The sequence below is a fragment of the Conger conger genome, chromosome 15, assembly GCF_963514075.1.
Source record: "Conger conger chromosome 15, fConCon1.1, whole genome shotgun sequence".
Classification (NCBI taxonomy): domain Eukaryota; kingdom Metazoa; phylum Chordata; class Actinopteri; order Anguilliformes; family Congridae; genus Conger; species Conger conger.
The window spans coordinates 9,235,631-9,257,691 of NC_083774.1; the positions used below are offsets into that span (position 1 = coordinate 9,235,631).

The following is a 22,061-nucleotide window of genomic DNA, read 5'->3' on the forward strand; positions in this document are numbered from 1 at the left end:
TCAGGAGCATTTGGGGGTTAGGTGTCTTGCTCTGGGGCATCTCGATACAGCCAGGGCGGAATAGAACCAGCAACCCTCCAACTGCTAGACAACTTCCAGACGACTGCTCTAACTGCTCTTACCACCTGAGCCAATGTGGCCCAAGTCCCCGAGCACACTGTGCTTTTTGTGAGCCCTGTTGTGTTACTGTTCCTCCTCCACAGTACCGAGCCATTGACCTCCCCACCTTCAAGTACTACATCGGCTGTGCCACCTTCATCTTCTTCTGCATCTTCGTGGTCCAGATGTCCGTGACAAGAGTGTGAGCGCCTCCTTTCCCTCCCCCATCCAAAATCAGGGGTTGTTAATGACAGCAATTATACAATAACTATGACAATAATATTTCTCCGCAGAAATCAATGCATGATGGATTTCGTTTTTCAAAATACGAAGAGTAGGAATGTTGATTTTTTTTTCATTTTAATAAATGGACCATCAAACAATGTAATTGTTTCAATTTGTCTCAAAGAAGTATGAATACTTGAATTGTCCTGACCTCAGTATTTTTAAACGGTCATGAAAATATGGCAGGGAGTAAGACCAAATGTGCTTTATGTTTGTCCTCATCCCTTAGGCCCAAGAAGCTGGGAGTGTCATTTGGGGTGTTGGCCTGCTTCCTCCTGCTGACCCTGAGTGTGTGTTTCGCGGGTCACCTACAGGTCAGTGTCCCACGCTGAGGTCAGGGCTGAGAGACGTCTTGTTCGCGGTGTGTAGTGTGTGTGCGCCTCTGTGAGGGCCCTGGAGATGTAAACTGTACAGCCCAACTCCAGGATCTGTGGGTGCAGCCTGGATGTGTCCTATCAGGTCTAATTCAGTGCTGGTCATTAATAGTCGAGTTAGAGGGTCCAGTTAGTTTCTGTGAAGAATGTGGACTGCGCTTAAAACGGATCTGCATGCAGTCATGCTGAAACGGATGAGCCTACAACATCACATCTCACATGTCCTGTCACGCTTGTGCCTGCCGTGACCCCATTCCACCCTGCGGGACGACTTTGGGTAACTGGTCATAAATTGAAGGGGAAATGCTGATGAAATGTTCAGATGTGTCACTGCTGTCAGAAGGAACTACTTTCTCTTGCTTCAGTTCTTTTTGAGTCTTTTAACAGAGGCATTTGAAGTTTGTCCATGAAAACATAAAAGTGTACCTTTACATTCTCCCTCCCTATCCATCTCTCTCTCTCTCTCTCTCTCTCTCTCTCTCTCTCTCTCTCTCTCTCTCTCTCTCTCTCTCTCTCTCTCTCTCTCTCTCTCTCTCTCTCTCTCTCTCTCTCTCTCTCTCTCTCTCTCTCTCTCTCTCTCTCTCTCTCTCTCTCTCTCTCTCCCTCCCCTCTGCTGGCTGGCTCTCCTCCTCAGCGCTGTTTTCCGGAGAAGCTGGCGTCGTGCCAGTGGCTGGCGGCCATGTCGGAGGCTGTGGGGAAGAAGCCGTGCGTGCGCCTCCCCCTGGCCATCGTCTGCACCGCCATCATCCTCATCGTCGGCCCCTTCAACCTGGTAATCCGCTCCGCGCGAAAGGGTTCCTCCTTTCCTCCGCTCCTCTGCTGTCTGGAAGTGCAGTATCGGGGGAGGAGACGAGTGGAGGGAAGGAGGATGCATTTTTAGAATATTGGCATGCACCTCTGGAGAATATCTTGGGTTTTTGACTTTCATGTACTTCAGTCTTCCAACACAAAGGGGCTGGCTGTTCAATTTGAATGGGCTGTTTTATTCTGTCCTTGGTTTTGGCAGTTTTTGTACCCGTAGTTCTATGAATTCATTGTTTGTACTGACAAGCACCTCATAATTAGTTCCTAATTGTGTTATTACTCATGCCTCTGGGCTGATTGCCAGACGATTTCAGAGCTCTGAGTGACTACAGAGACACCTGGAGGATAATTAGTGAAATTCAGGATGAGAGTCTAGATCAGGGATCATCAAATCACGGTCCTCAAGGTCCGAGAACTGCAGGTCTTCCTCCTTCCCTTTACCTGGGAGTCAGGTGTGAAGACAGTCTGGCAAATCAGTAGCACAAATTGTTCAGCTAATTACCTGGGAGAAAAGAAAACCAGGGCTGGATTTGGATTTGAGGTCCAGATTTGATGATTGATGGTCTAGATCTGGGGTCGGCAACCCTGCAGAGTGTGCTGGTTTTTGGTTTCACCTTAAAATAAGCAACTGTTTCTGACCCAATAAACAAGGTTAACTGTGCAATCAACTGCTATTATTGATCAATTAAGTACTGTGTAACAACGAAAGCTAGCACACCCTGCGTCTCTCCAGGACCAGGGTTGCCGACCCCTGCTCTAGATGGACGAATGCTTCACTAACCAAGAGCATGTGGTAACCAAGGCAATAGCAGCTGTACCCCTCCTACTCTACGGTGTGTTTGAATAGTCTGCCACTCAGTGCCATGTTGGGTTCTCAGCTTCTGACACAGTTTTTGGTCCTTGCAGTGGTTCGCTCACCCGAAACACAATGGCACTCTCACTGACATCCACCAGCAGGATCCGGATGCTGAGCTCTTTTACCTGCCTGTGAGTACCAACCAGTCTGAACCAGTCTGAACCAGTCTGAACCAGTCTGAACCAGTCTGAACCAGTCTGAACCAGTCTGAACCAGTCTGGTCTGAACCGGTCTGCTGCACTCTTCATGATCAGACCAGGGGTGCTGAACTCCAGTCAGGCCTGTTCTGTGTTATAAACTACACCTGGTGCCTGACTGCTCTAGAAACTACACTGATTCACTCCTGTACTTGAACACAGTAGAAGTCTTCAGGATTCACTTGTTGTTTGTAAAATATGATTGAGCTAATTAAATAATTAAGAGGAGAACTTGGTTCAAAATCCTGAAATGGATTGGCCGTTATTGTGCACACCTGCCTTTGACTTATTTCATTGTGGATTTGCAGTGTAGCCCCGGAGGGGCTGAACGGTGGGCTAAACAGAGGTGATAAATCCAGGTTCAGAAAGTTCTGCGCAGTATTTTGTTCCAGCCAACTGGATTTGCAAATTGGCACAATTGTTCAACCAGGCAATGGAAGTAATGAGTGAAATCAGCTGGCTGAGATCATGGGTGGAAGAAACACATTGCTGGACTTTTACTTTCTGACCCCTGGACTCTCCACCTCTCCAAGTTCCTTTTCTTCCTGAAGATGTACCAGGCAAAAATGAAATCATTGCAAGGCTAATGAACATTGACATTATGATATACCGTAGCACAATCCTACACATTTAACTGAGATACAAAGATTGGAACAGTTGGTTATATAAAGACCATTTGTCGTCTGCAGTGTTTCTTCAATTAATTCCTGGAGGAATAGCAAGAATTCCTGTTCCGTTTCAGTGTGATCTCTTCTTCCGTTTAATTCCACCAAGATGATAAAATAGTTTCTGGCCAGAGAGGCCCTTCATTCTGCCAGCTTACTTGATGGAAATGTATTCTTAAAAGTGGTCATTAAAAAAGAATCGCTCCCAAATTAACAGGATAATCATTTCTATTCAGCGGTTACTGCCATGCTGCTCTACTATATCAGAAGAAAGGCATCTGAAAATGAATTCTCTTTATCTTTCTTTATTGAGTGAGTTTATTTGATAACCGACATGCATACTTAATCGATCAGGATTTCACAATATGGTCATATGACTTCAAAGGCTGATCTAAAGTCGTAAATTCCCTAATATTTATTCTGTAGCCAATTTTTCTTTAATTTATTTAAAGTATAAGCAGATAAAATCCGAAATGAAATTATATTTCATTCCTAATTTACTACTCACAGGTTGTTCACGCTATCCATCATATTCAAGCTATGGGAGTTCCTAATGCACTGAAAATGCCCAGAAATATCATAAACCATGATACTTTTTAACTGCAGAATATCAACAGGAAGTCAGTTCAGTGTTTTTAACCGATGTGCACTCTTGGACTACGCTTAAGGACTCGGCCCTGTCTTTCTGTCTCTCCTCCAGTACTCTGTATACTGCTGCATATTGGCCCTGATTGCCTGTGGAGTGTTCCTCAGGGTGAGCTTCGAGCTGAAAGTGGCCTTCCTCCTGCTGGGCTCCATCGCCTACTACAGCATCATCCTGAGCTCCAAGCAGGAGCTCTTCATAAACTACGCTAACATCCTGTACAACAGCAGGTACAGTAGCAGGGCTGGGTGTGTCTGGCCAATCGGAGCACGAGGAGCGGAGCCTGAACCCAGCGGTGTGTGTGTGTGTGTGTGTGTGTGTGCTTTCAGTGGCCAGGACATCCTGAGCTACTCGGGGCTCATGAAACACCCACAGGGAATGAGCTGTATGTACATCACCCTGTTCCTGGTCACCATGCTCATCATCATACGGCAGGTAGGTAACCATGTGACTAACTCCTTACAACAGGGGTGTCCAATTTTAGCCGAAAAGGGCCAGTGTGGGTGCAGGTTTTTGTTTTATCCCAGACATTTGACTCAACGGCTTAACTGGTCATGGTCTTCGATTGAGACCTTGATGAGTAGAATCAGGTGTCTTAGTGCAGGGCTAGAACAAAAATGTGCACCCAAACCAGCCCTTTTTCAAAAGTAATGGACACCCCCTCCCGCCCAATCTTAGAATGCCAGAGGGCCCTTGCTAGCTACTCCTCTCTCCTCCTCTCCCCTCCTCTCTCCTCCTCTCCTCCTCCCTCCTCATCGCAGAACGAGTACTGCTGCCGCCAGGACTTCCTGCTGAAGAACAAGAACCGCACGGAGCAGGACGAGATCGAGACCCGGGAGAACCTGAACCGGATCCTGCTGGAGAACGTGCTGCCCGCCCACGTGGCCACACTGTTTGTTGGGGAGAATAAAAAGAACGAGGTGGGATTCCTCAAAAACGCTTTACTTACTGAGAAGTACAAGGTACGGGTCACAGTGTGAGACGCTTCCAAAAATTTATGATACATCCCCACGCCCCCATACTTCTCCCCAACTCCACGGCTGTGTTCAAAACCGCTTACATTTCAGGATGATTTTCATCTAAAGGTAGTGTGAGTAGTAGGCCAAGTATGCGATTTAATATTTAATATTTAATATTTTTAATATTTTTATGTATGTGATTTTGGACACAGCCCAAATCACACCCGTGCTGTGGGCCCCACCCCCATTGACCTGCACCGAAACTCTCTGATTGGTGGAGAGGAATGACTGGTCATTGTGATCAGTGGGGAAGGCGCTCCTCACCCCACTTAGCCCACTCCTTCATCGAATCCTTCTCGGACATCATACTTCTGGGCACGCAGGGTCAGTGGGAGGTCAGTGTTGAGCAATGAGAGCCACGCAACGTCCCCTTAGAACCACAGAGCTGAACACGCTCATGTTGTGCTGCCATGTCCGGCAGTCCACTGGCCAATTCTTCATTTCGTTACTTAAAGGCCCACTATGTCATTTCAGTGGCTAATGTAATGCTAATTGCTTACAACGAGCAAAAAGTTGAAGAATTGAGAATTCTTTTCTTAATAAAAATAACAGGTAAAGATCCTTGTAAAAAAAATAATATTTAAAATAGGCATTGAGCCGACACGAGTTTCATGTTCATCTTCTGCATTTCATTCTTTGTTTTTAATAATGGACGTATTTGGGGTCCTTGCTCAGCTGATCAAACGGGAACTAGAATTCAATGATGTTGCTGGTTTTCATCTGCTAGTTCAACGGCGGGACCTGAAGTGGACCCCACTGATCAGAGTCAGAGCTACACACACTTTTGACGCCTGGTTAGTGTGTGTCAGCTGGCTGTGGAAGAGGACACTTCTATCCATCACATGTATAACCCAACCCTGTGAGGGTCAGTAAGAGGACAGCTTCCAGGGGTCTCGGAGAACATCTGTTCGGAGAACATCTGTTCCCTACTGAGGGGCCTGTTATCACTTTATAATCCGTTTTCACTGTGATACTGAAAACAAAACATAAATGTTTACCTATGAGCCTAAGGTCTCTGTTGATGATATTAAGCTCAGTATGTTTTTGTTGGTTTGTTTATAGTTTTCTCACAGATTTATTTGGTGGCGCACGATTCGTGCTAGACGTATTTACTTGGCTTATTTTCCGCCGCTAAAAAAAGCCTGTGGCAGAAATAGTAGCGTTGCTGGATTTATGGAAAGGGACTGCTCGTGAGCTTATCCCCATAACCTGATCACTGCTGTTCGTAACATCATTAATCCCAGTGGCACAATTACAAACGTGTATGGAAAAAAAAAAACACATCTACAGACAGGCTGGCGGGCAGTGGCCGGTGTTAAAGCCAGAGAGAAGATGTCAGGATTGAAGGAACCCTTCGCGATGACGCGTGCGCTGACCTCAGCAGACAGCTGGTGAAGAGGGGGGCGCGGCAGGCGCACAGCAGACTATGTAGGGCGGCAGCGAGGAGATTAATAGCGGGGGATCAAACCGGCGTTCCCCTGCAGCAGTGCCTCTGTGAGCTCTTTGCAGACAATGGGCTGTTTTGTGGCAGTTTGGCTGATCGTCCTGTCCCTCTGTGTGCCAGCTACGCAGGCAGTGTAGGCCTGGGTGACTTGTGATGGGTGTCCGTCTCTCACTGGAAAATCATTTCTTTACCTTGTGGACGAACCTATGCACTCGTAAATCGCTTTGGATTAAAAGGACAAAAATGTCCAAAAAAAATGTATTTCCATCAGGCCTCATCTCCTATCAAATGTGACTTATTGTTATTATTGGTGGGTAATTCTGCTGGTATTTTGCCAATCTGTGACTCTGACCCTGGGTATGTGGCCCTGTGTCTCGCCCCTTGTTTTCAGGACCTGTACTACAAGTCATATGACTGCGTGTGTGTGATGTTCGCCTCCGTTCCGGACTTCAAAGAGTTCTACACGGAGTGTGACATCAACAAGGAGGGCCTGGAGTGTCTGAGGCTACTCAATGAGATCATTGCTGACTTTGATGAGGTCAGATGGGAGACTCAAATGTTAATCTCAGTGATCTTAATGATCTGCCCCTGGGTCGGATAGAGAGTGGCATGACTGTCCCTGTGCCCACAGCTGCTGTCCAAGCCCAAATTCAGCGGGGTGGAGAAGATCAAAACCATCGGCAGTACGTACATGGCAGCAGCAGGGCTGAGCGGCACTCCAGCACAGGAGAACAACCAGGTGCAGCCCGATCCATGTCACATGCTGGGGGGAGACAGAGCCTGTGGGTGTTCGTAATGTCACACACACACATGCACACTAACACACACACACACACACATGCACGCGTGCATGACACAGACACACATGCACACACATACACACACACACACACCGATGAACATGTATACAAACGCACTCGCAAACACACAGATGCATACAAACATATATGCACGTGCACACTCACACATGCACGCACATACAGACACATGTGCGCACATGCATATGAACACACACACACACACCCCACACGGACACACGTGCACACACAGATGCATACATACGCACATCCATCTTCAGGCACTGAGCAGAGAGAAGTATGATGAGAACTGGGGGCCGACAGAGCCTGGGGTGTTGGAAACCTCGCCCACACATGCACACACGTGCTCACACACAGATGCGCACAGACATGTGCACACACACATGCACACTAACACACACAGACGCACGCAAACACGTGTGTCTGCGTGTGTTAGTCTGCGGATGCACATGCACACACATACACACGTACACACACACACACACACATGCATAGGGACACACACATACACGCACACGTACACACATCCGTCGGAGAATGAGTGGCACTCACATGAACGGCGTTCAGAAGGCAGCGTTTGTGTTGTGACGTTTGGGCGCATATGTTTGCGCTGCCCAGGACCGCGAGAGGCAGCAGGCACAGATCGGGAACATGGTGGAGTTTGCCATCGCTCTCATTGGCAAGCTGGATGGCATCAACAGGCACTCCTTCAACAGCTTCCGTCTGCGCGTGGGTGAGAACGCTACTCTGCACTGCAGTCAACACGTCCTCCACCCACTCTCCGCACTCATGCTGTTTTATTTTAAACGTGTAGTCCCTGCATACTTACACACGTACTCAGGAACACAGGGTGGTACAGGACAGCGTCCTGTTTATCGTTAAATAAGTCACATTTATTGACATTGAAACTTTAACTGCATTTTTTCAGGTAGTTACTGTTCCTGTCACTGTGTAGGTTTTTATGTTATGACTAATCTGAAGGTTTCCTTTGCATTGATGTCAGACGGTAAACCCGAGAACCCCTATACCTATAACTTATGAAACGGAAACGAGAAACAAAGTACTGTTGACAATCCTAGTGAACTTTTTGAATAACGAGCTGTATTCTGAGAACAGAATTTTGAATACTGGCGCAACTGACCATGAACAGACAGATCAAAAAAAGGTTACCCTTCAATATTATTGTGGAAACAAAGGAATCCTTTGCTTTCACCTGCCCAGTTGTATTTGCAAAGCAGAATCCCCATGGCTGACAATAGAGGTTTCTGTGCAGGGGTTCAGCAGGAATCCACTGACTATAGGTGAGGGTGGGTTTTTAATGGCCAGAATGTTCCGGAGTCAAATGACACTTTGGGGGTGGGGGCGGGGATGTCCAAATGTCCTCACTGAACAACACTGAAGTTGTTGAGCTTCAGTTATTCCTAGCGATGAGAGGTGTGTAAACGGTAGGTGTTGGACGATTCGTCCCTGACACTGTGCTAATGCTTCTGTTATCAGGGATTAACCACGGGCCCGTGATCGCTGGAGTTATAGGAGCCAGAAAACCTCAGTATGACATTTGGGGCAACACTGTCAATGTGGCCAGCAGGATGGAGAGCACTGGAGAGCTGGGCAAGATCCAGGTGCGACAAAACAAAAATCATCCAGTGAGCAGCAGTTCTGTGGGCAAAAAATGTGTTGTTAATGAGAGAGGTCAGTGGAAAAGGCCAGACTGGTCGAAGCTGACTGGAAGGTGACAGTAACGCAAATAACCACACATTACAGCAGTGGTATGCAGAAGAGCATCTCTGAACACACTTTAACGCGTCACACCTCTAAGTGGACAGGCTACAGCAGCAGAAGACCAATAAGTCTTGAAAAATAAGTCTAATAAATACCTTATAAAATGTCCCCTGATTGTATATATAGAATAATGTATATGTATGTATACGTATTTAATGAATTACTCCTGTGGTGTCTGTGCTTGTGCAGGTGACTGAGGAGAGCTCCAATGTGCTGCAGAAGCTGGGATACTCCTGTGAATGCAGGGGTCTGATCAACGTGAAGGGCAAGGGGGAGCTGACCACCTACTTCGTCTGCACGGACATGAGCAAGCCCCAGGGCATGGGTCTGAGCTGAGGCCCGAGAGCGTGCCCATGTGCTCTCTGACTCCTTTACCCACCCCAAACACGTGCGCTGAGACTCCTTTACCCAGCCGAAACATATGTGCTCTCTGACTCCTTTACCCAGCCCAAACACATGTGCTGAGACTCCTTTACCCACCCCAAACACGTGCGCTAAGACTCCTTTATCCAGCCCAAACATGTGCGCTAAGACTCCTTTACCCAGCCCAAACACATGTGCTGAGACTCCTTTATCCAGCCCAAACACGTGCGCTAAGACTCCTTTATCCAGCCCAAACACATGTGCTGAGACTCCTTTACCCAGCCCAAACACATGTGCTGAGACTCCTTTACCCAGCCCAAACATGTGCTGAGACTCCTTTATCCAGCCCAAACACATGTGCTGAGACTCCTTTACCCAGCCCAAACACATGCGCTAAGACTCCTTTACCCAGCCCAAACGCGTGTGCTCTGACTCCTTTATCCAGCCCAAACACACGTGCTGAGACTCCTTTACCCAGCCCAAACGCGTGTGCTCTGACTCCCTCACTCAATGCGTGTGCCTACCCAGCCCGAAACTGCTGCTGCTTCAGGGCTGCCCCTGACATGACCCATGGACAGACATGTTGGGAAGGGAACGGGCCCTTCTGCTCACGTTGGGTCCTGGAAATGAAGTATTGACTCCACTGTGCTCAACAAACTGAAGTTCACTGCTGCTCTGATGTGCCGACTCCAAGTCGTCATTCCACAGACATGAGGAGAGAGTTGCTTTGGGCTTTGTTGTGACAGTTAAATGTTGTTAAATGTACTTTTATTTGATTAAATAATTATTCAACTGTGCAGTATACATTCAGTGACCACTTTATTAGGTAGACCTGTACATCAGCTCATTAATGCTAATATTTAATCAGACAATCATGTGACAGCAACTAACATGCAGCCATGGTCAAGAGGCTCAGTTGTTGTTCAGACCAAACTGCAGAATGGGGAGGTGATGTGATCTCTGTATCTTTGACGGTGGAATGATTGTTGGTGCCAGGCGTGGTGGTTTGAGTAACTCAGAAACTGCTGATCTCCTGGGATTTTCACCCACAACATTATTTTGAGTTTACAGAATGATGGAAAAAACAAATGTTAATGAGAGAGGTCAGAAGAGAATGGGCAGACTGATTCAAGCTGACAGGAAAGCAACAGTTACTCAAATAACCATGCATTACAATGGTGGTTTGCAGAAGAGCATCTCTGACACAGCTCACAATACGTCAAACCTTGAAGTGGATGGGCTACAGCAGCAGAAGGCCAATAAGTGGAGAAAACAAATTGAGTGGTCATTGAATGTATGTACAGTACACGTTTTAATGTATAAATAATTATTAGTCATGTACATAGTACGGAGCAGCAGATTTGTACATATGTTCAGATACATGCTGGGGTGTTACATAAGGGAGTAGATCCGTTGTTTTTGGGAGTAAGTTTTCACCCATTATCCTCTCTTCATGCTATTTAAGTATTGAACACTGCTCTGTATATTGAAGCCTGATACAGAAAGCTTTGATCCCAATGCACACTGTTTTATTACTGTGTAATGTTCACATCAGGTGTGTGAGGAGGGAAAGTTTCATTATCAGAAACTATCTTAAATCATGTAGTGTTTTAAGAAAAAAAAGCCTGCAGTTACAATCAATCCAAAAAGCAAAAAATGTAAAGTTGTAAACTGTTGTGATTTCACTATTTGCACAATAGGATTACAACTGGTTTTTCAAGTTTCTAATAGTTGATACTACAGTAGGCCTTCCAAACTGGAGCAAGTGCCGTTTGCTGTACATGTTTTTGCATTTGAGGTCAGTGTAAATATTGTAGTTATACTGCCAGCTTTGCTAAAAAGTGCTCTGATCATTTTCTTTACATGATCCTATGAGTGGTTCATTCTTGTTTATATATTTTGATAGGAAGCCTAGCGTCAAGTGTGGATTAATTCAAATGAATTTTCTGTATTAAAAAAAAAAAAAAAAAAAAAAAAAACATGGACTACGTCCAAAAAATGTTTTTGTGCCTGGAAAAATAATGACCAAGGAAGGTCTGCTGGTTTATTGCTGTAGGACCTTAATTCATTGCTCCCATCTGTTCAACCTGCATCTAGTGTTGTTACCATCATGGGTATCCGTATACTGTGCTGTGAAGAACAGGCGAGTGAGCTTTTTCCCGTTTTATACAGTACAGTATGTAATAAAGTATTTTCATTCTGAGTACTTTGTCATAGCTGGTGTGTAGATCAAAATAGTTTAGAGTGACTTAAGTACCGTAGTCTTCATATAGGAATGTGGAAGTGGTGCCTGCTCACAGTTGGGTTTGCAGGTCTCTGCACGAGGGATGCAACGGTTCATGTGAACCGGACCATTTGGTTCACCACCTACAATTCGATTCGCTTGGTTCACATTTCCACTTTCATGTCTAGCTGTTTTTTTGTTTGTGTCGTGTAAAGGTTATTGTGAAGTTCGGTCCGGTGCAGAGCCCCCGCCTACTGGTGTCGAGGGCACATGCACCTGGGTTGCGTTAACTAATCAGCCCAGGTGCTTGGTCTGTTCGTCTGCACAGTACAGGGTCAAGACCAAGAGAACACCGGAGTGATGTGTGCGGTTTTTTATTTGTTTATTCAGTTCAGCGTACAAGAGAGCAAGACGAGGTGGTTGGCTAAAAAGCGGCCATCTCCGAGCGTGAAGTTTTTCTTTTTCTGGTTTATATTAGTTCGTTATTTTTGCCCGGAACCCGTGAGGGTTTATTTTATGTTGGTGTGGGCGCTTTCTCTCTCTGCGGCAAACAACGCAAAAACCTCTCTCCTATGGGTGTGACCGCTATATTGGCCATTTGTGTTTTGAGGTCATACAACAACCAAGGATAAGGATAAGTTCTCTGAATTTGCACAGACGTTGCGGTGATTGCATCTTATAGCAGAAGCACATAAATCGGGAAATAATGGTTATTTGACCATTTCAAAAATAGTTTTTGAAATAAAAAATGGAATGTGCTCACTCGTCGTTACATAGTGTAATGCAGGATGAGTTTATGCTACATGTCATTTTGATTGCCTTAAATAAACCCACGTTACAAACCATTTTAAAATAAGTGGCACTTTTCCATTCCAAATAACTTTTGGAAACCATTTAACCATTGTGAGAACATTAGTGCAATAAATGAAAATTTGATTGGCGGTGTACCAAAAAACGTAGAGCGAACCGAAAGTCATATCAAACCATAAACTGAAGCATCCGATATTATGCACACAATTACAGGATAGTGTAGTCACACTGATGTGTGAATGGGGAGAGCTGAAAACACAATATTAGAAAAAGAGGTTTATTGTGGAAAACACATACAAACTTAAATCAAAAAAACACCTTCTGTACAACATCTGCAGATTCTGTGGTTAGAGTCCCGCTGCAGCCATGTAGCCGCGTTTAGACTGCTACGACCGGAACTTCCTCTGGATTCTCAGGCAAGGCGTCCAAGTCCACTGGCTCCACAGTTTCTGTTACTGAAAGAAGAGTGGCCTCAGTCATTACATTACATTATTGGCATTTGGCAGACGCTCTTATCCAGAGCGACACACAACAAAGTGCATACCCATAACCAGGGCTAAGTGCGCTAGTCAAAAGGAACAAATGTAATTCTTAATTCATACCGAATTAATATAGTGTGTGTGTGTGTGTGTGTGTGTGCAATAAGCTCACCTGTGGTAAGGTCAACAGCACTCTCCTCCAGCAGTCCCTCAGGTAGGGAAATCCCCATGGCCTTCCGGATTCCGTACACGCTGCTGACGTCCCCGGGGTTCACCTGACTGGCCAGGTTTGCTAGGTTTTCTGTCACCTTTTCAGCTACAAAACAAAAAACAAACGCCTCTGCTCAAATCCAGATTTGGCCTTCTGACACCTAACCTCACCTTAAGAGTGTATTGAGGTTTCCCAAGCCCAGAAGAGCTTATACACGGATGCGTTAGGAAGAATTCTACTGGAGCAGGGACCCACAAGTGCTGAAACGGGACAGATGGGGAGACGTACCCAGCTGCAGCTCCCTGGCGCTGGGGGCCAGCAGGCAGATGATGTTGGGCGGTGGCTTGGTGCTCAGGCGCTCGTTCTGGACCTCCTGCAGCTCCCTCAGCAGCAGCGTGGTCTGGTCCAGCTTCTGCTGGAACTGCTTGGCCTCTGCAACGCAAAGCCTCCTGGGGTGACTCTTAGTCCAGCGTAGCCCGTCAAAAAAAAAAAAAACTAAACGGGCATGAAGCTCCCTGCCCTCCTCCATCTAATCCCTTGTACACAGTAATCTGCCTTATCTTTGAACTCAAATCGTTTCTCACACAGCAGGTTCATCAGCACACATCACAATCGCCGTCTCTCGGAGCGTCTGAGAAAATCGACCCAATAAAACACGACTAGGAATTGGTTGCCTCAACAACATTAGAGATGGTTCCTGGATATTTCTGAAGTTCAGGCATTAGACGTGTGCCAGTTCAGATGAAAGATAATTCACCGAGTCTTCGACAGGGACAGGTACTATACCTTCTGAGAGCTCTGTCTGGGGCTCCAGGTCCAATCCACCCCCGATCACAGAGCTGAGGGAGGTCAGGCTGGTCTTGCTGCTGGACTCGGGCTGAATTATCTGCAGGAAACTGGAAATTAGCAGGACAGACCAGCAGGAGGACTAATTCTCACTGTCGGCTTCCACTGTCCTCAGAAGGTTTATCATTGACTGGACTACAGAGCTACACCTCATGGTTCAGCACTCGCATGGTCAACAAAGAGAAGAGAATCTCTCAATGTGCTCAACAGAGAGGCTCTCCCTTCAACCGCCCCAGCCTCTCCCGTCCATGAAGAGGAACACGTCCTCCATTCGCACATGCTGGTTTGACATGCCGATATATTTTGGTCTTAAAATAATGTGGTTTTGGTGAAGCCTGATGACTGGCTGGGTGCCATATTCCCAGTTCGGCTTAATTTCCCTGACCAGCCATAAAGCAGGCTGAGTCAATGCTGTGGATCCGTCTGTTACACACTGGAGTACTGTATGTCAAAGGCTCAATTTAGAGCTTTTTGGAATTTTCCTAACTTTGAAGTGTTCTCAATATTCCTATACATTATAGGAACTATATATACGTTATAGAAACGATATCCTTCCCATTCACACGCGGACGGGCGCACGCACACGCGGACGGGCGCACACGCACACACACACGCACACACACGCACACACACGCACACACACGCACACGTTTCCCACCGCTCATCCTCCTGCAGTAAGGCAGCAGGTCTGCGCCTGCGCTCAAAGGCACTCCCAGAGCCACTGGCTTTAACGCTTCCTCCTGCTGACCGTCCGATGGGAGGGCCCCACAGCGAGGGGCCCCACAGACGAGCACGCTCCTGTCTGCCCCCGGGCCCAGCGGGACCCCAGACGGGCGGGGGGCAGGGCGCTGTTTGCACAGCTGCGGCAATAAGCGCTAGCCTGCGAGGATTTACCTCCACGTCCTGCGCCGGCTCTGATCCCTCCGCCAACTCCTCTTCGCTCGGGCCGGCCCGGGACTGCGGAGAGGATATTGAGTCTCTTAAGCTAACATTTACATAGCCTCAGCTCGTCAGAAATAATGAAGACGGCCCGTCATAAAGCCAGAGCACAAGGGTGCAGTGATGGAGGCCTTTCATTTCCAACAGCCTGGACGTTGCAGCAGACTTACGGCTACCTGCCGGCACGCCCGCGTTTGCACGGTACCAGCGCCCAGCTATCACAGCCTCCATCATGACACCCCCGCCCTCTCACCTTGAAGAAAAAAAGAGTCAGGTTCACCTCAGCCGTTTCCGTCTCCTTCAGGCTCTTGGAGTGCTCCCCGCTGGTCACGGCGTCCAGAATGTTGTCCGCCAGCGTGTCCATGTACTCGTCCGTCTTTTTGAGGAATTCTGAGATCCTGCCGAGGCAACCGGGCGAGACCGTTTAATTCTCACGCCCACGCCGTGGCACCCTGGAGCGGCACCAAACACGATTCTCAGCACGGCTGCCCGGGCCTAGCGTGAACAGAATGTCCTCATGCTTCTTCCTGGCCTTTGATTGGCTGATGTATTGGCAGCACAGGCTGACTGATGCAGGAGTTAGAGAATCTTTTTACCGTGAGCGTGTGCAGTTTACCTCAAGGTTTACACCTCTGCCAGCAACACTTTCAGAATTACAGCCTCCACTTATTTACATATTTAAAGGCTAGAGCAGAGTGGCACTATCATGTTTTCACTGGATGTAAATTCATACAAAGGGAGACAAAGCTTAATTGTAGCTTTGTTCCCATTTCAAAGAAGCTAAAAACCATTAGTGAAGTATTGCGACTTTAGGCAGCAAAAAGAGGAACATGATTCCGCATGAGGGCATGAGTTGCAGGACATAATTACATTTGCAGTCGCCTCCATTTTCTGTGACACTTCAATGAGATTTCCTTTAGGAAAATGGACCATTATTTGTAGCTACTGCACAAAACTCCATTCAACAGTTCCATAACACTTCCCACTGACAGTCATCTCTGTTTTCACGACATATGAGAATACATGTGCAGTGATGGACTACTGAATATAACTGAATATAATTCATTTTCGATTAAAAAACAAAAAAGCAAATAGACCTCCCACTCTCCATAGCTGTGTATCCGGGTGAATCTAATATCACTGCATTTTCAGAACAGAAGTTTCCAAGGGAGTTGTATAAATGAAACAATAAAAATGTCTTTTAATGCGCTGCCTGCCTGGCAACACATTCAGCTTATGAAAACCACTGGGTGGGCACTCATCTCCCACATAATAAATATTAGACAAAGATAAGAATCAGATTAGAAACACTCTTCAATTTCATTCAAGTTGCTATTATGAGGAAGATGAATTGTATGTTGTATATGACTGAATGGGACACACCGTTCTGGAGCCTGCAGGCTGGATTCATCCCCATAGTACGAGTAGATCAAGTCTGAATCTTCTTTACTGATGTTGGCAAAGCTGGAGTCATAAATCGGAGCATAGGTGCTGAATGGTCCATAGTTAATGTAGGACACTGTGGAAGAACAGCCATGGTTTACACACACATTCAACACCGCGCCAGAAAATAGAACTGCGTGAAACTTTGCCTTCTTCATTTTGACAGAAGAAAATAATAAAGAATAAATTTCATGAAAAACATGTATGCTGGATACCTTAAATGAGTAAGGTACCACACTTTCTGCCTCCCTAAAATAAGCTTATTTTCAGTTTCTCCACTTTCATACCAATAGAGTTGGGATCAGGCTAATGATTTGAACAAATTGGACACACCACAGAAGAAAATTTACACACGGGACGTACTGGAACGGTAAACGAATGTACAAACTGAGAACTAAAAATGTAAAATGTTCCGATTTAGCTTCACCACTGCTCCACTGCTGACCTCAGTGGCACAGCGTGACCCAGGGGGGAGCGAATCATGCGGGGCGCTGTCTGTAAACTCACCCGGAGTGACTTTGTTCCTCTTGTCCTCTTTGAAGCCCTGCAGCGTGTTGATGCCGGTCTGCAGCCGGCCCATCATCATGCCCAGCTTCACGGGGCAGTACCCGGAGTCTGCGGCACACAGGAGCATCAGTGTGAACGTAGATAATCGCCTACGCTCCGTTTCATTTCCATCTGATGAGTAACCCTGTGTGTGCGTGAGCCCCTGTGGCTGAACAGGAGCTTGAATGGGAGCCCACACTGGCGCTTATGAACACACATCAGCACTACAGTAAACCTGGGTCCCCTGGCACTGCACTGCGTACCTCCTGAGCTCAGGTCGGCCGTGTTCAGGATGCCCAAGGTGGTCGTTCCATCAGGCTTCCGCCGATCAAATTCCAGCTAAACTCCGACAGGAAAAAAAAAAAAGCAAGGAAAATATTGGTTGTGCTTCATGGCTTTACAGGAATACAGTTCTAAAACAGTCACAGGAGGAGGGTGTGTTATGAAGGGCTCTGGCTTCAGCTATGGGTCTGCGGTCTTGTGTGCAGAGCTAGCTTGTCCACTTCCTGTTTGGCTTCAGAAACAGTGGTCTGGAGTGCTGCCCTGTGTGCACCCCGGGGAAGAACGCTGCAGAGAAACCAACAGAATCTAACTGGGGATGGGGCCTGTCAGAGGCAGCTAGGCAAATACAGAGTACACTGCTGCCAATGCATGTAGCTACTGAGCTACATTCATATGCTCCTAGACTTATAAAATACGCTTGCTTTCATTTGCTTCCTTGTCACTTTTTATAGATTTAAACATGAAACCAACATAAGATCTGACTAAGATCTGTTGTTTGACGACCAATTCCTCTGACAAGTCAGTACGCTAAACATTTACTGGACAAGGACTTGGACCATGAATAGGGTGACCAGATTCCCCGGAGGTCGGTTAAGATGGATAATAATGCATTTCAGATTGCTGAACTGGGCCAGCCACGACCTGACGTCCCACCTCACTGAGAACGTCCCTGTTGGACAGTTTCCCTCCCGAGTCCTCGATGAGCTTCTTAATCTGCTCCAGCTCCTTCTCAGCCTGAGAGGCAGCCTTCAGAGCCTCGTCCTTCGAGTCCCTGTCCTGTCTGAGAGACACACACACACGCACACGCACACAAGCACACACACAGAGCCGTTACACACCCGTTCTTATACTGCCAGAAATGCCCTCAGAAACATGGCGTATTGCCACTTCACCTGCTCCTTCCTGTCAGTAACATTTTTCAATGGGGTTAATGGAGAAATCGGTACTCTGTGTGTTCATGCGTTCATAGAGAAACATACTGCTTGTCATTCTCTTCAGATTATTCACATGCTGTCGTAGTTCTGGGAAATCTCACATGGCCTCTTCTGTCTTAAATCACAGGGAACCAAAGTGTGAGGGGATGGGCCTTTCAGAGCTGTGAGATGGGACACTGCAAGATGTGACAAACCCAGTTATCGCTGGATTTGTACCAGATTGGATTTTTGCTCGAGTCAATTATAGAAATTTGGCTTTTATAAAAACCCAGAAAAAAAACTTTTTGAACAAAATAGAAAAACTGAACCCTAAATTTGACATTTTCTTTCATTTTTCGTTACACTGGTTCCCCGCTCATCCCAGACTGCTTCTCACCTCCCTGCGTCCCCACCCTTGTGTACGTGAGCAGAGTTGGGCAGGCGTTCAGTGGCTTTAAAGGCACTGCAAGATGTGCTGATAGCACACAAGACCAGACATGCAAAGGCATTCCTTTCATACCCTGCTTCAGGACTTCCAAACGGGGATGGAAAATAGATTTAGATCAGCTTCACTAGAAAGCCCAACCAACGATGTGTTTGGGCAAGAGTGTCAGAAATCCTATGAATCCGAATCAGTGTGCAACAGTGATGCTAAAACATGGGAAGAGGTGCAGGAAATCATGTGGATTCTATTGGTTAGGACTGCAGCGGCACCTGGGCGTGTCCTTGCTAATCCTCCTGGGCGATTGGACCGGCTCGTTGGTGTCCATGGGCACCGGCGTATCTCCGGAATGTTCTGGGTTGGCACCGTCCTCCTTCTCTGCCTCTCCCTGCTTCTTGGTGGTGCTCTCCACATCAGCCATGAAGTCGATACTCTGTCTCAGGCTCTGCAACCTCTCCTGAGCAGCACAAGCAAACAGGAAAATACTCAGCGAGGCAGCACTTCATCATCACAGAATTCCCACAGAATTCAGCAAATGCACAACTCCGTAATACCACTGATATTTTATTAATTAAATAAAATGAAACACAAACCACTGGGAGAGAGAAACAAATAGAAACCATAATAAAGATATTACCATTTTTAAGAGGAAGAAAAAGAGAAACAAGAAATGACAAAAGACGTTGAACAAACAGTTGAACGCAGTGTACTAGCTCCCTCTGCTGTTCACACAGCGCCACAATCCCATATAAAAAGTCATTTCACTTTGGCAGTAGTATGAGAGGGCAAAAGCAAAACATTTCAGTGGTACTCATCTGCACTCTGTGAATGCATAGCTTTTCTTGGTCATGACTCCCTCAATGGGACAATTTCCTGGTAAAATAAAGTAAAAATAGTTTTGCTCACCGGACTCAAGATTTTCATGCCAGAGTGGAGAAGCTTCTTTGCTGCTTTGTAATAAATGGTCTCGGGTTTATTGTAGATCATAGCGTTCTCACACATGATCTTAAAATCTACCTGCAACAGTCAAGCACAAAGCGGTTTTAACGCAGGATGAGCACAGCTGTCCACAGTCCAGATGTATCCAAAGATGGCAAAGTTACATTACAGATGTGATGACACAGGGCTGACATACCTTCAGCTCCTCCAGCGACTGGTAATACTCTTTCTTTACTTTGTCCCTCATAGTGCTGAAGTCCATGGGCCGCTTGATGATCAGGGAGTAACCTGGGGCGATGAAATCGGTAACGGGAAAGGCAAAGAAAGCGTTGGGGTCTTTCCTGTGGAAGAAACCCATCCAGACGTCAGCATCAGCCACACGTTACACCGACAACAAGCCCATTTCACTGAACGCCCGGACAGATGCAAACACAAAAAAGAAAAGACAGATTCTACACAAAATGAAGGGACAGGAGAGAAAGCTGACCTCTGAAGCTGCCTGATCAGCTGGTTCAGAGCCTCCTGCAGTGGAGTCTGCTCTTTTTCTGCAAAACAGGAACGCAAAACTCACATCTTAAGAGGCTGACAATCCAGTCTGCACACAAACGCAACACAATAAACGCAACAGGAAAAATGACAAAAACTTTGACAAGATTCTACTCTTCCAGCAAAGACCTCAATGCCTCAACAATATTGTCAACAAAAGCCCACAACCAAACACCCTCAGTTGGTTTGTATATGAAGGGTGAGGTTAGGTATCGGGTTTATGAATGAAGACAAAAAAAGACTAACTTACCGTGCATCTTGGCCAGGGATGGAGTGAGGTGCTTGTCCTGGGACATATCTGACCGAATAGGAGTGTGACTTCGCTCCCTGTCATCCCAATCTGTGTCCACGGAATCCTGACCTTTTTTCTTTTTAGTCATCTTGAACACAACAGTTAGCACGGCAATTAGCTAATTGACAAGTTGTATGCTATAATACGAAACTGACATTTGTATTTAAACCGCAAATAACACAACGTTGTTGCCCATGCGAAGCTTATTAGCTCAGCTCGACCACATCACCATTACTCGTTAGCATACTACACCTTTTTCCTTTTCTTCTCATCTCCCGATTGCACGGGACTGTTTCTTTCCTTTTCGCACTTTTTTTTCTTCTTCTTTTTCTTGTCCTTGTGTTTATCGTAATCTGCCTTGTCTTCGTAGAAGTTGTCGTGGCTAGAGCTTCCAGTGGAGAGTTCAGTCACTTCGTTTCCTGCTACTTTCAAAACTAGCTTCAGTGGCTTCTCCACGTACTCTGGGTGTGAGAACATGATAATGAATTTAGCTATGTAGCAAAGCACAACTTACAAGGCGGATAACGTTAGGCTACATTTACAAGAGAAAGGAGCCGATGTAACATTATCCAGGCCAAGAACATCTCACTAACAAGGTAGCTAAATTAATTTAGTTCAGTATAAGTTACTCACCAATATTTCATGATATTTTAATTAAATAAGCTAATGTGGAAATCACCAGGCTAAAGCACACCTGTCACAAAAACTGCTTAGATAAGTTAGATTAATTGGCTAGCTAAATTAGGTAAATTAAGGTTTCGGAAAACGGTTAGCGCGAATACAGTCGTCATGGTCTGCAGCTGAAAGTCCCGGGAATTTCAAAACACCGGTCGTGCACTAAGCGCTGCATCAAAAAAGCGACCAGGCTAACTTACTTATATCGGCTAACCAAAGTTAGACAACATAGCAAGGCTGAATACCGGGGAAAGAAACTGACCTGCAACAAGCTAGCACTATCAGAAATACTCACTTCATCTAGCCAGTGACATTTGCTACCTATGTTAGCAACGCTAGCCGCAGAATAGTTACTGTAGCTAGTAGAACATTAAACCGTTCGTGAACCCATTGTTGGCCAACGTTAGAGGTGGGAAAATATTTCAATTCCAAATGTGTAGCCTTACTGACTTAGCTAGCTAGCAAATACACTTGACCAAATGGGCAACTAGAAAATTATATAACGCTACGTTAGCCAATAATGTAATACAATTATATGTAGCTGGCTCGCTATAGTAACGTGAATGATTTGGCAAATAACAGATCACCAACTTCTAACTTTGTTTGACCGACAGTTGACGTTAGACTAGAGTAGCTATGACTGCAGCCGGTTAGCTAGCTGCTCGGTAAAAAGCGGGCCATTGATAGCTAATCACATCGGTACATTACTTACATTAGCTAGCTAGCAAAGTCTGTTTCCACCCATAATGAGATGTCGTACGTGGACTTACCTTCATATGTGTGTTTCTCCGATTTGTGCTTTTTATGCTTCTTGCCCATATTGTATTCTGTAGTCGGATCCTAACAGAACAAATTATATGGCGGATCCGTGCTTCTTTGTTTTGTACTTGTAAGGATTTGTAGTTGAATCCAGAGACAGTTTGAAGAGAGTTTTTTTTCCTGCAGCGCCACCAATTGACGGGTGGGTAGAATTGATCACTCAGGAGGTTTGTAAAAAAGTCTCCAGACCCTCTCAAAAAAGTGGAAATATCATAACCACATGTAAATTAACCAATCAAACCACATACGTTTTTCGTAAAACAAAAAGGCTAGTATTAAAGCATTGTATTAAAAACATGTTAAAT

At 46.0% G+C, this 22,061-nt stretch overlaps 2 protein-coding genes across 6 annotated transcripts in view; one reads left to right on the top strand and one right to left on the bottom strand.

The window, feature by feature from the left end:
• The window catches only part of adcy7 (adenylate cyclase 7), a 56,660-nt gene extending 45,108 nt beyond the window's left edge, over positions 1-11,552 (top strand). For 2 of the 3 annotated variants that reach the window (XM_061221489.1, XM_061221491.1), the window contains 12 exons: positions 204-301; positions 614-698; positions 1,393-1,530; positions 2,469-2,549; positions 3,981-4,153; positions 4,253-4,358; positions 4,685-4,885; positions 6,778-6,924; positions 7,018-7,125; positions 7,823-7,937; positions 8,702-8,826; positions 9,176-11,552. In XM_061221489.1, coding sequence (XP_061077473.1) covers positions 204-301; positions 614-698; positions 1,393-1,530; positions 2,469-2,549; positions 3,981-4,153; positions 4,253-4,358; positions 4,685-4,885; positions 6,778-6,924; positions 7,018-7,125; positions 7,823-7,937; positions 8,702-8,826; positions 9,176-9,322 — 1,524 coding nt within the window. In that variant the 3' untranslated portion in view covers positions 9,323-11,552. The remainder of the gene's footprint in view (positions 1-203; positions 302-613; positions 699-1,392; positions 1,531-2,468; positions 2,550-3,980; positions 4,154-4,252; positions 4,359-4,684; positions 4,886-6,777; positions 6,925-7,017; positions 7,126-7,822; positions 7,938-8,701; positions 8,827-9,175) is intronic. The other variant, XM_061221490.1, reaches the window with a different exon arrangement.
• Positions 11,553-12,646: 1,094 nt separating this feature from the next.
• Positions 12,647-21,835, bottom strand: brd7 (bromodomain containing 7). 3 transcript variants are annotated; one of them, XM_061222142.1, is made up of 17 exons: positions 21,708-21,835; positions 20,515-20,723; positions 20,221-20,350; positions 19,912-19,969; positions 19,621-19,765; positions 19,392-19,502; positions 18,758-18,942; positions 17,784-17,910; positions 17,111-17,186; positions 16,809-16,916; positions 16,242-16,377; positions 15,139-15,256; positions 14,814-14,876; positions 13,860-13,959; positions 13,362-13,505; positions 13,035-13,178; positions 12,647-12,832 (listed from the first exon to the last, which is right to left on the bottom strand). In XM_061222142.1, the coding sequence occupies exons 1-17, from the start codon at positions 21,754-21,756 to the stop codon at positions 12,762-12,764; spliced, it is 1,974 nt and encodes a 657-aa protein (XP_061078126.1). In that variant the 5' UTR covers positions 21,757-21,835; the 3' UTR covers positions 12,647-12,761. The 3 variants fall into 3 exon arrangements, with proteins under 3 accessions (XP_061078126.1, XP_061078125.1, XP_061078128.1); XM_061222141.1 differs by having other exon boundaries at positions 12,647-12,838; XM_061222144.1 differs by lacking the exon at positions 21,708-21,835 and adding an exon at positions 21,650-21,703 and having other exon boundaries at positions 12,647-12,838.
• Positions 21,836-22,061: the final 226 nt, after the last annotated feature.

Coding starts and splice junctions, on each gene's coding strand:
- brd7 (XM_061222141.1), bottom strand. CDS start 21,756: ATGGGCAAGAAGCATAAAAAGCACAAATCGGAGAAACACACATATGAA. Junction 20,724..21,707: donor GGAGAAACACACATATGAAG/GTAAGTCCACGT, acceptor TCTCACACCCAG/AGTACGTGGAGAAGCCACTG. Junction 17,187..17,783: donor ACAGGGACGTTCTCAGTGAG/GTGGGACGTCAG, acceptor GTCGGAGTTTAG/CTGGAATTTGATCGGCGGAA.